General features: G+C 44.0%; 1 protein-coding gene across 1 annotated transcript in view; it reads right to left on the minus strand.

Moving 5' to 3' along the window:
• Pomt2 (protein O-mannosyltransferase 2) overlaps window positions 1-13,345 on the minus strand; it is a 41,334-nt gene that overhangs the window by 4,014 nt on the left and 23,975 nt on the right. Inside the window, exons 11-18 of the mRNA XM_021201751.2 lie at window positions 11,643-11,712; window positions 8,571-8,649; window positions 6,890-7,041; window positions 6,377-6,468; window positions 5,538-5,614; window positions 964-1,035; window positions 612-671; window positions 419-524 (exon numbers count right to left, since the gene is read on the minus strand). Coding sequence (XP_021057410.1) covers window positions 419-524; window positions 612-671; window positions 964-1,035; window positions 5,538-5,614; window positions 6,377-6,468; window positions 6,890-7,041; window positions 8,571-8,649; window positions 11,643-11,712 — 708 coding nt within the window. The remainder of the gene's footprint in view (window positions 1-418; window positions 525-611; window positions 672-963; window positions 1,036-5,537; window positions 5,615-6,376; window positions 6,469-6,889; window positions 7,042-8,570; window positions 8,650-11,642; window positions 11,713-13,345) is intronic.

Raw genomic sequence — 13,345 nt, forward strand, 5'->3', positions numbered from 1 at the left:
CTGAAGCTGCTCTCTATCCCCACTAGAGAATAGGGCCATGGAACAAAGGGGCCAGATAAGGAGAGGAGGGGCACTTCTCTGGCTACAGTGTGACAGTGAAGGCCCTGATGGCAGGCTTCTGGGGTTTGAGCCTTAGCACATTACCACTGACTATATGATGTGTGACAAGCTTTTTGTCTCACTGTGCCTGGTTTCCTAATACACCGAAAGGGGTGATTATAGTCTGCTACAGGCTACTAGGAAGAATACAAAACGCTGAGCCCAGTGTAAAGCACCTCTTGACTATGGGCTTTCAAAGCAAAGGAGAAGAAAGGTGCGCAGTGGGAGAGGTAAGGGAGGCCCACAGCAGGCAGATCTTCCCCAGGGTCCAGGCCCAAGCCAGGCGGAAGGATGGAACAGGAGAAGCCCAGGCCCTGACCTTGCAACTCTGAAGGCAGCTGTATCCCTCTCTGCATAGCAACAGCAATGGTGCTCCCCGAGAGGAGGTAGAGGACAATGCTCACCAGGTTCAGCCACCAGACCACCTGTATGGAAGGAGAGCTCGGGATGAGAGGACACCGGCTTCTGCAGGCAGGTGCTGGGACCTACGCACTCAGAGCTGGGATACTCACAGGGTTGCCGAGCAGATAGACTCGGAAGTCTGTGTCATTGGCCCCTGAGAAGCGCAGGCCCTGTGGAGCAAAGGACACCCCGCTGATCCAAGACTCAGCTTATCCCCAACCATCCCCATTCAAGGGGAAGGGCAATTACACATAATACTCATCTTGCATAGATGAGCAGCCCGGACAGGAGGCTCAGACTGAACACTACATGAATTCTCTAGGAAGTAGGAGTCAAAATCAGGCAGAAAAGAGTCTTTCTGGGTGAGCCCTTCTAGGTGAGGCTCCCCTGCCATACATACTCCAGCCCCACAGTCTCTTTCTTGTTGCTATTTCCTGGAAGAGCTCAAGAATTGGGCCCTACCTGATAATTGATAGGCCAGTGCCAGGGCTTGGATGTGAACTCATTGTCCTTGGGTTTGAGGCCATTATTTCCCTGCAAAAAGGCAGCAAAGAAAAGCTAGTCAAGAAAGAGAGTCTAACCAGCTAATATAAGCATGAGGCATAATGATCTGATGTCCAGGCAAGCACCAGGAGAAACCCCAGTGCTTCCTCTCCCTGCCACAGAACAGTCAGGTTTCCATTTGCAGCCATTGTCTACTGCCTGCAATAACTGCCTTAATTCTTCAGACAAACAAGCCTCCACTCCTACCAATAGCAGCCCGCTTGGCTAAGACCAGTGTTAGAAGGTGTGTGGAGGAGGATAGAATCAGTACTTAATTGCACACAGAGGAACAGAGACTCAGAAAAGGTTACTTTAGCTTAGTGTCTCAATGGTTTTCATTACCCTTTACCTGGAGGAGGCCTTTAGATTATTATTTTTCTAAATGCCCTCTGTAATATTTTAATAGAATAGCTATATTATATTACTGTTTATAGAATGTATAAATATCTGTGAGAAGTACAAATTTTGTTTGTTTTTATTTTCTCCTCCATGAATATGTCTCTTTGAGGAGAGAAATCATGTCCAGTGCTCAGTTTAGTCTGAGGGGCTTGGACCCAGCCAGGAATACGCAGTGACTTGTCTCACACAGCAAAACTGGGCCTTAACTGACATAGGAAGAAAGAGAGCCAGGATCCTGGACACTCACTCCCAGGCCTGAGCCATCCTCAATACCAACAAAAACTAGCAAGTTAGCTGCTGTGTAGGTCAGGTTTCACAGCCTTGCCACTGCTGACGTTTGGGGCTGGACAACTTTGCTGTGGGGCTGTCCTGTGTGTATCACTTGGTATTTACTCCCTGGAAGGTCAATAAAGTACTTACCCTTCAGTTTTCAGCTCTGCTAGCAAAAAATAATCTTCATATATTGCTAGATTTCCCTGGAGAGGCAAAACTACCTTCAACTGAGAGTTACTGGTTTATCTAAAAACAATCTAGAAGGTCTTATTTAGTGGCCTGCTACCAAGGAGCCTGACTAGTTCAACAAAGGAAGGACTTGAGTATAGTTTAGTTTTTAAGTCTCAGTATGGGCAATGGGTTGCTCTTAAAAATGGGTGGAGGTGTGTGTCCCCAAAAAGACCGGCTGCAAATCCCCTGGATCACTGTCCTAGTCATTGTTCTATTGCTGCAAAAAGGCACCATGACCACCGCAACTCTTACAAAAGAAAGCATTTCATTGGGGGTTTGCTGAGTTTCAGGGGCTTAGTCTGTTATCATGGCAGGGAGCACGGCAGCATGTATGGATGGCACTGGAGCAGTAGCTGAGAGCTACATTCTGATTTGAAGGCTGAGAGACAGACAGACAGACAGACAGACAGACAGGAAAAAGAGAAAAAGAAAGAAAGAAAGAAAGGAAGGAAGGAAGGAAGGAAGGAAGGAAGGAAGGAAGGAAGGGAGGAAGGAAGGAAGGAAGGAAAAGAGAGAAAGAGGAAGAGGAAGCGGAAGCGGAAGAGGAAGAGAGAAAGAAACCAACCAGTAGGTCTGGCACAGACTTTTAAAACCTCACAGGCCTTAAGCTAGGAGATTGATTGTGGTGCAAAGCTTTAATCTGAAGACAGAGGCAGGTGGATCCCTGAGTTTGAGGCCAGCCTGGTCTATAGAGTGAGCTCCAGGACAGCCAGGACTACACAGATAAACCCTGTCTCGAAAAACCATAGATAGATAGATAGATAGATAGATAGATAGATAGATAGATAGATAGATAGATAGATAGATCCTCAAAGCTCACCCCCCAATGACATACTTCTCACAAGGCCATACATCCAAATCCTTTTAATCTTTGGGTTTTTTTGTTTTTGTTTTTTGTTTTGTTTTGGTTTGGTTCTTCGAGACAGGATTTCTCTGTGTAGCCCTGGCTGTCCTGGCACTCACTCTGTAGACCAGGCTGACTTCGAACTCAGAAATCTGCCTGCCTCTACCTCCCAAGTGCTGGGATTAAAGGCGTGCGCCACCATTGCCCGGCAGTCCTTTTAATCCTTAATTCTTTCAAATAGTGCCACTCTCTGGTGACTAAGCATTCAAATATATGATCCTATAGTGCCACTCTTATTCAAACCTCCACAATCACTATGGCTATCTAAAGGGCCCTACAATGAGGAATGGAGTGTTCTGGTCCTGGGAGTAATTGATGAGGGAAACCAATCCCTTAAAACCAGCCCAATTCAGTCCAAACCCAGGCACTCAGTAATTCATAGAAATTTTACTCAATCTTAAGAGAAATATAGCATCTCTACAAATCAAGAGATTAAAGGAGGCAGATTCTTACTCAGCATGCCTGTATGTGTAACTAAATCTAGATGGTCCATTCCACTTCACTTTACCAGGCCATGAGCTTTCTCCATTCAAGTCTCAACTCACAGGCAGGCAGGCAGACATGGATGCAACATATACACCAATATCTGCATGACTAGAGTCTGAATTCACTGTCTCTCATTTCTCTCTAATTCTGGTAAACTAAGAGCTCTTATACACCCTTTATTTGTTGTTGTTGTTTTGTTTTGTCTTTTCCTTTTGGCAAAACAAGGAATGAAATTCTATACTTACTTTAGCCTTAAAATTCTATTCATACCCAGACTGATACTCTGAGTGACAGACATATATTCAAAAGAGCTATGTCATCAGGCCACAGTGACAGCTACAAGCACAGAGTGAGAGACGTAGTGACCCAGAGATTGTTTAATGTCAACTTATCACCTTCCAATGTGCAAAACTGACAAATCACTGGGTTTTAAAAGTCTAATTTGATGGAGTAAGTCAACTGTGTTTTCTGAGGCCTGCCTATATGATCACTTCCAGGTCGTCTACTTGACACTGCCTCAGAGAGGAACACTTATAACTGCCACAGCTCCTTGCAATTCTGTGGGTGGCTGACAGCTGGCTACCTCTGTGGCCTGAGACACTGTGGTCTGAACATCGTTTCTGTAGGACTCAGGTTCCCACAACAAGAGCAAGGGGTCTTCCACCAGACATCGGCTGCAGCAATGTCTCCTCCATTTACACAAGCAAATTCCATCTGTGGGCAAAATCTCCATTTAAAGATTTCCTCTCAGCTTACTTTAGACTTTCGATGCTATGATTGCTGCTAGCTACTAACAACAGGGGGCAAACAGCGAGTCTTAGAAATCCTTAGTCAAGAATAAGCCATGCCTCCCAGGGAACACAGAAATGGGCTTGAGGCTAAGCCTGTATGGCACATAGAAACACACCCACAGCCACTTCTCATTCCAACTGGTTCTAATGTCATGAGAGGCACTGCCTCAGGAGTGTCAGGAGTGTCACGGTAACTGACAATGACCTGGAAAGCCTACCTTTGAAGCCTGGATCTACCTTATACATGGCTATGTGCCCTTTAAAAAGTTCCTTAATATCTCTGTGATTTGTTTCCCTGTCTGTAAAGTAGGAATGACAATAACCTTCCCATAACACACACACACACACACACACACACTGTATAAATGTTCACTGATGTGCTGGTTAGCTTCAACTGTCAACTTATTACAACCCATAATCACCTTGGAAGAGAGCCTCAACCCAATTATCTAGCTCTTGCTGGTCTGTGGGTATGTCTGTAGGAGATTATCTTATTAGTTGATGTAGGAGGGCTCAGTTCACCATGAGTGGTACCATTCCTAGACACGTGGTTCTCAACTCTCTAAGAAAGCTGAGTATTTGCTGGCCTGTGAGCCAGTTAGGCTCTGTGGATCCTCCTGTACGCTGGCTGTGAGTGCACTCCATGGTTACAAGTAATGCTGTGTGAAATAGCAAGCAGATCTGATTTTCAAGTTTCTGCCTCCATTTCTCTCAGTGATGGATAGGTTACCTAGGAGATTATAAGTGAAATAAACCCTCCTCTCCCCTAATTTGCTTGTGATGATTTGAATGAAAATGACCCCCATAGGCTCATAGGGAGTGGCGCTATTAGGAGGTGTGGTTTTGTTGAAGTGGGTGTGGCCTTGATGGAGGAAGTGTGTCACTGAGGGTGAACTTTGAGGTTTCAGATACTCAAGCCAGGCCCAGTGTCACTTGCTCTTCCTGCTGCCTGCCAATCCAGACATTAGACCTCTTGGCTCCTTTTCCAGCACCATGTCTGCCTGCATGCTGCTATGCTTCCTGCCATGATGATAACGAATTAAACCTCTGAACTGTAAGCCAGTCCCAGTTAAACGTTTTCCTTTATAAGAGTTGCCATGGTCAGTGTCTCTTCATAGCAGTAAAACCTAATCAAGACAGAAGTTTATCAGGGTGTTTGTCACAGAAATAGAAATGAAACTACAACCACTGCTGTTGATATCCTCTTCAAATCCCCACCTTGTCCTGCGATCCCAGAAATCCTCATAAAGATGTAGTAAACCAGTGGGTGAACAGTTTCAACATCCTCCACAACAGGGCAGGGACCTACACCAGAGCTACGGCTCTGTGTTCTAAATCTGTGGGTGCCCAAGAGCTTGACTAAGAACTTTAGGTTTAGATTTAGAAGGAATAAGAAGGGGCCGCAGTACCCGGATCATGACCATGTGAGACTCCAGCAAGATCTCAGGAAAACTGGGCTGCAGCACATCCAGGCTGATGTTTGGCACTAGGGGGAAATGACAAGAGAAAGGCTTGGCCACATTATCCTCTCAGTACCCACAGCCTTGCCATCCATAGCCTTACACTACAGAGACAAGTGCAGTCTCCATATAAAGCTGAGCAGAGCAGCGTCTCGGGAGGGAGGGAGGGAGGGTCATTCATGGGACTTAGGCTGAGCACTCATTGGGTGCTCTCTAAGGTGCACTCTAAGGATGGCAGACAAACAGACAGGGCCTCCCTGGTGCTCTGGCAGCTCTTGGCTCCACCACCCATCACTGTGGCACTAACCCAGAAGCTGGCCTCCTGTTAGTATGAGACTAGGAACCAGATTTGTCTCACTCACCAATATATCCACAGGACCCATGTGGATCCTGACATATTTAATAAGGAATTGTTCAACCAATCAATCCAGTTTGTCTACATCAGGTATTAAGAAGAAGGGAATGGCCAGGGTGTGGTGTGGTGTGGTGAGGGAAGATGAATCCAAAGACTGTTTGAGTTGAAGCTAACACTGAAGTGAGAAGATCAAAGGAGCCTGGAAGCAGAGACTGGGACATCAGTGTGACTGTGGCCTTCTGTGAAGGGTCTGCTTGTTTGTATGGAGAGGAAATACTTGGCACAGGTCAATTGGACTAATCCGCAGCAAGCACAGAAGGCATGGAGCTGCCCATGATGCAGGAACAGAGCCTAGGAGGCTGAAACGGTCTTGGAGGAGGTCACTAGTGGTGTTTTCTAGGACAGAGCCAGCGGGGTAGTGGCCTCAACTCACGTTTGGGATTGATATGTTCTTCTATGTTCCAAATGGAGTTAGTGGTTTCTTTTAGGTATGGAGTACAGGTAACTTCCAACTGCTCCCAGCCCCTGCCAGAAAAATAGTCACACATGTCCTAGAAGATTTGGAATACCCCCCGGTATAGCAATGCCCACCACTCTTACATCTGTGGAGCTTCTCTGTAAGTCAGCGGCCATTATTTTTTTAACCTCGCAGGTACATAATCTACAACTATCTTACCAGTAACTTAGCATACATTGTTTCCACTTTATAAAAAGACACAGCCTAGACTTTTAACATCCAGGCAGTCATACAGATGTCCAACTATCAAGGCACATAAAATGCAAAGCTAAGTTGGAGTTCTATGCACCATAATGTTCTTCTTCATATACTACCAAATAAGAAAAAAAAAGGGAGAACTCAACACTGGGGAACAGAAGCCTCTGGTATACCCATGGAGTGTTAAAAGAGAGTGAGCTGGCTCAGGATATCAGGGCCCCAGGGACATACCACTTAGGCAGAATCTTTCCTGAAGATCCCAGGACACAACCTGTGACCAAATGGATGAGGCGAATTCGACTTCTCAGTACCTTGATCCGGTTCCCAAATTTTCTATTTACAACTTCAATCCGCCAGAAGTCATTTGAGTCCCCTGTCCCATTCTGTCACAAAAACCAAGAAATCATTACAAAAGTCATATGATGCTAGAGACAAAGTGTTAAAAGGAAAATGGTCGCCTTTTCAAACACCATCATGTTTCAAAGGTTAAACCGACCTCAAAGACTGATGTAGGAAAGTGAACAAGAAGGCCATGGAAATATCCCAACAGAGTAACATTAACTGGGAACACCCTATCATAAAAAGACAGGATATGAATCTGCGTGGGAGAAGTCTAAATGCTAACTTTATAGTGTTAAGTTCTAGACAGCTGATAACCTTTAAATCATACTCAAGACCTCACTCTAAGCCAGTAAGGAGATCTGGGCCATTTGTGTTTGCTGCTCTGCACATCTGGACACTCTCACCCAAGCCAGGTAGGTCTGACCCAAATGTTGTACCTGGAAATTAAGGTAGTTGCATTTAATTCTTCTCTGGAGAGGCCCATGGGAAAACATATGGAGACTTCAGAGACTTGGCTTTAGTACAATATGGGCACAGGAAATACAAAGAGGTTTAGGGAATTCACTTTATGGAATCCACTCTTTAATGATGCCTCAGAAGCCTTAGAAGAGAGTGATGGGTAAGTCTCAACAGTTTCCACCAGCTGCTCTGCTTCAGTTACTCTCAGGACACAAGCCCCGACAGAGCTCCTTTTCTATTAAGTGCATGTCCCTGAGATAGCAAAATGCAAAGCTATGTTGATAACAGCCCTCTGTATGACAGGAACCTGATCTGTAAAATACAACCAGTAAGACTCTGGAATCTAGAAGAGTATAGGATCATCCAGGTCTTTGGTTTTTTTTTTTTTTTTTTCCAGTTTATTAACATTGTGTGCATGTATACATCCATGACCAGGAAGGGGAGGAACATGCCACAGTATACATGTGGACATCAAAGGGCGATTTTACAGAGTTGTTTCTCTCCTTCTACCTTTATGTGGGCTCTAGGGATTGAACTCAGGTCAGGAGGCTTGCAAGGCAAGTGCCTTTACCCACTGAGCCATCTTGCCAGCCTTCCAGTGTGAGATTTAAGAGATCCACATGGTATTCATATCTGACATTATTAGGTATTAGACTATATAAAGCATATAGTTACTCTGCAAGAAGAGGAATAGAGACAAAACAATTTATAGGCTTCTTTTCTCATAGGAAACTGAGCTAAACAGTTGTAGAATGTTAAAGAAGTCTTTGTGCAGGCCAGGCATGATGGTACACAGTTTTAATCCCAGCACTTGGGAGACAGTGGCAGGTGGATCTCTATGAGTTTAAAGCCAGCCTGGTCAACATAGCAAGTTCTAGGCCAGCCAAGGCTACATAGATAATGGCAAAACAAACAAACAAACAAACAAACAAACAAAAAACCCCAAAATAAAAACAACAACAACAACAACAACAACAATTTTATGTCTAGCCTCCAAATTCTATTAGAACATTCTAGAATTCTGGGGAGGACATGTCCTACTACATGGCCCTGAACCAAGCCTCGCAGCTTTTTACATACACCCTTGCTCACACTCCAGTTTCTTACTTACTATGCCATAGCCAGTGACCTGATAGTGCTTCCGGGTCAGGGGAGCCTCATGATAGTGACTGTGCAGGTTCCGGGTAGTTCTAGAAGTTGGAGAAGAAAAGAGCCATTATCTGAAGAAAAGAGATATGCACACTGTTTCTTTTATTAAGAATATGTAGTCATCTGTTAGTATTAGAAAATATTAGAATCTGAACTGTTAATCCCAACATACTGGGAAATGGGGCATCTCTTCAGTTATGAGACATAGTCTGAGGACTAGGGAAGAAAGGAGCTGGGGGGTGGGAGGGGGGAAGCAGTACACGGAGAACTGGGTGCCATGCAGGCCAGGGATGGGCATCAGGAAACATCCACACATTTCTAGCAGAAGCTGTAGTTTCCCTGACTAAGGAAGCAGGTCTGCAGAGAAGAGACTAGATCCTGGAATGGACATGCCGAGTTAGGCAAACTTCCCCAGTTCCACTTACTGTCTATTCTCGCCAACTTCTTTTTAAGTGAGGATTTGCAAGGAACGAGGAGGGATTTAATTTGCTTTTGATGTACTTAGCTTTTTATAACAACTCTTGCTTTCATCCATAAATAAAGAATGTTCATGATACAATTTTGGGAAATTTATAAAAATTAGATATGATTCTAGTAATTTATTAGAGACATCAGATTTATTTAATAGTAGGAATCTATAGTATTTCAAATCCAACTGACTAGAAAAGTATACCAGTTCTTTCTTCTCTCTCTCTCTCTCTCTCTCTCTCTCTCTCTCTCTCTCTCTCTCATCTTTTATCTTGTAATTGGAGTATATAATTCTTTTGAGGCTGTTTCTGCTAACAATTGCTTTTGTCTGGTTTTGGTCATTGTGCCTTTTCCTTGAGTAATACACCTTTGTTCATCATTCACTATTGTTGAAAACTTTATAGGAATGGATTCCAATATCTTTCCAAAAGTAGGTTTAACTCTTGCTTTTAGCCAGGCACCTATGAGACATTACCAGTCTATGATCACGTTTATTTAAACTCATGACTTAAAATTGCTAAGCCTACCCAGGTGACATGAATATGAGCTGCAGACCCAGGGAAAGACCAATTCTAAGTTTCTTCTTGGGAACTAGGGTTCCCTATACAACCACCAACAGTCTGCTCCTCCAGAGTCCCTTTTCCTGGGGCTGAGTGAGTAGAGCAGATACACACTGAAGCCTAAAATCATCTGGGTTCCAAGTCACTTAATACTAAACTTGTCACTTTGGAGGAACCTAGAAGTTTGGCTTAAAAACTCCTCCTGGAGACAGACAGTGATGACACACACTTTTAATCCCAGCACTCACTTGGGAGAGGCAGAGGCAGTAGATCTCTTGTGAGTTCAAGGTCAGCCAGGGCTACATAGAGAAACCCTGTCTCAAGGAAAAACAAAACAGAAACACCCTCAAGACCATGGGACTGATGCAGAAAACACTTGGAGCAGTAAAATCAATGCTATAAAGTATTTACTGATAAATTTGTTTAGGAAATATTAAGTTACACAAAGTAGAATTTAGCCAAAGAAGCACTCTGAGGAGAAGACTAGTAGTGTACTGATCAGACTTGCTGGAAACGGAGGAAGGAAAGTCTGCACCATAACTGAGGTTTGGGGCTGCTAAGAAAGTTCCTGCCCATGTTTATTCACCAAGACTGATCTCCAATTAGTCTCTACTCCTATAACAAAAGGAGAGAGTCCTGTCTTAAAAATGGCCTGTAGGCCCTCCTCTATATCCAAGAATATACCTCTAATAGGCAGCTCTAGGTCACAGCCATTATTAAGTCCCAGTACTCTTATCAGAAAAAATATAATTCTGCCAGGTAGGCAGGGTAAACCAGGGTAACAATTATTGGAAAACAACAACACTGATGTACTTAAGAATAATTCTGGCAATATCCTTACTGTGCAAATCTCCCGTCTGACCAAGTGTCCAGAATTACAGACTCTCAACTCTGTTTAAATTGTTCAGAATGTGACCTGAAGTTGGGACCTAACGGAGATTTAAAGTGACAGCACATGTGGAATGCATTAATAAGTTAATGAAATCTATTCAAGGCTGTGTCCTTTTTGAGCATGAGCCAGAGCCTGACAAATGCTATTAAAGAGTTTCCTAAATTAATCTCTAGATGTATAGAGTGGTTTTCCACTGGCAATTCATATTAGTTCTGTAACAGGATGAGGGAAAACATGGCTTCAGGGCTTCACTTATTCTCTGGATTCCCTCTTTCACTTGGATTTTGGCCTAGTAACCTTGTCAGCTTTTTCCATCATTTTTAGCAATTTTTGTATCACCTTGGCGTTTCCATTCATTTCAATGAACACACAGTGAGACAGACTAGTGTGTCAGTCTCAGAAACAGATATTTACATTTCCTAAAAGTATCTACCAAAGATGCAGTTTTGGGCTCTCAAACTATCGCTTCCTTGGTGAGAGGTAGGGAGTGAGAGTTGGTGTAGGGGTGAGAGCTAAAGTTATATTTTATGTTTAAATTACTGTGTTTAAGACATCTATAAAACAAAAATGTCTCTAGACTGTTATCCCCACTTGCCCAATGACAGATAACTTTCTGGAATACTGGCTGGGGTGCTGTTGTTCATGTAAGATAACAAGCTATATGTTTTCACTCCTGTACACAAGGTTGGTTGCCCCAACTGTACAGGACGTACTTGATCACATAGGCAGGAAGTATGTTAGGATGGATGCTTAGCCTGGGTTGAACAAAGGTTGGAAGTACATACGTAGCCTTGTGGGTTTTGCCTTTATAAGCACTGGACTAACATAATCTGAGGCCACTCTCTAGGAATCCTAGGTGTGGACCTGGCCACTGCCCATTGTCCTGGCCAATATTTAATAAAGCTTGCTTCAAATTTGGATCATAAATTGTGGTAGTGGTCTTATTCTCGCCCAGTAGGACTAACAGGGGTAGGCTCACTGAAAGGTATTCACATAGGTCAAGGCTCCTCAAAGTCAAAGTCAGCAGGCAAAGGCTAGCTTAGTGCTCATCCTCACAGCACGTATGGATTTCTTACTGCACACATCAACTTGGTTCCAGTACTAGAGCACTTACTCTTTGTGTTCTAGTCGTATGATGTCTCCATGTCTGACGAACTCCACTGGGAATGAAGGGTCTAGGGGATCTGCCAAAAAGAAACCAGTGTGGATACCAAGTGAGTCACTCACATTCTAGGCCAGTGACAACTGAAGCCCTGTCAGAAATGCGCTGTCAGTACTAACTGTGCTGTAGGACTAAAGGGTGAGGCTCTCCCGTCACCCCAGAGGATTAGAATGTCCCAGAAGTAATGCTTAAAAGACACAGGAATAGGGAGATCTGTCACATAAACAGGCAGGATAAAGAAACACATGTGAAAGAATTACACATGCTTCAAAAATGGCAAATGACTTGTGCAGCAACGCATCTGTGTATAAGATGTGGGAACAAATGAGCCTGTGAGCACATGGGCAGACTGGCCACCATGCCAGACCAGCAATGGGATCTTTGCCTGACAGGCACTGAAGCCTTTCCTGGAACTTCAGGTGGGAGGCTAAATAATGAAAATTTCCTTCATGGGTAATAAATACAGTTTCCACAAAATTAAATCCATGCAATTGCCCAGCTCCTCTCAAAATCAAATTGTATCTTGCTAATAGACTTCCTAAGCATGAATAGAAAAACAACATTAACAATGAAATGCTGAAAGAAAATGACTACTTTCTGGGCATCTACAGGTCAAAACTGGTCATGATCTAGAAAGGCAGCTAGCTGCATAGAAAAGTAGCTGGCAGCCATCACGGCTGTAGAAGGCAGCCTTGTAAAATTCTGTCACAAACAGTGAGATGCCAAGACTATAAACAAATCAAGGTCAGGAAAGCTAAATTTGTTAACGCAAATTTCTGGCTCTGTTGAGATTCACCTGCATACCACCCGTTGCTATGCTGCCTTGTAAACAGGGAAGGAAGTTTTAGTTGGCACAGATTGGAGTGAGGGGCCTTTACACGTTGCGTGAAACATTTAAAAAGCAATCCACGATACAGCCAGCATGGCACGGGCAGACAGGCCAGCCTGTTCTCAGCCCGACACTTTATTCATCAGGGGAAGGTTCTGCCACTTTTACATCCAGCAAGAACACTAAGATCTCAGACAACAAAGTTCCCAGGAACTCTTAGCTGCTTAGATAAAACGATTAGGAACGCTTAGCTTAGAACTACAATGGAGAGACCAGGCAAGTTCAAATAACTTAGAAGTAACAGCTGGTCTCCCTCAAACTTCATCAGACGGACCACATAGATTTGGCCTTTTGTATCAAAAGCACAATCACTCATGGGGCCAGTCTGCATTACTGAGCATGCAAATAAGGCAGCGGGAGAGATGGTTATATGTGTGATTTAGCCTGAAGCAACAATATGAAGAGATGGCAAGGAAAAATAAGGGACATATAGATGAGCAGCTGTAACCACTCTTCCAGATTTAGAGCCACAGGCTAGTGCCAGCTTAGGCAGGTGGTTTTTTTTTTTTTTTTTTGAGCAGTCACAAGAAATGCCTGGGGCTCAGGATATTGCCAGTGAGGATGGGCTCAGGTGATAACTGCCCTCTGCTTATAGTTACAATGCAAAGCACTGTCTACAGGTAGCTAGTTGCCTTCCATGGAAAGGAGGACCCTAAAGTACCTCTTGCTTAATCCTAAAACCAAAGAGCACAGCTAGAGAGGGAGAGGGAGAGAGAGGAAGAGAGAGGGGGAAGGGAGGGAGAAAGGGAGGGAAGGAGAGAGGGGG

Source organism: Mus pahari, chromosome 7 (assembly GCF_900095145.1).
Source record: "Mus pahari chromosome 7, PAHARI_EIJ_v1.1, whole genome shotgun sequence".
Taxonomy (NCBI): Eukaryota; Metazoa; Chordata; class Mammalia; order Rodentia; family Muridae; genus Mus; species Mus pahari.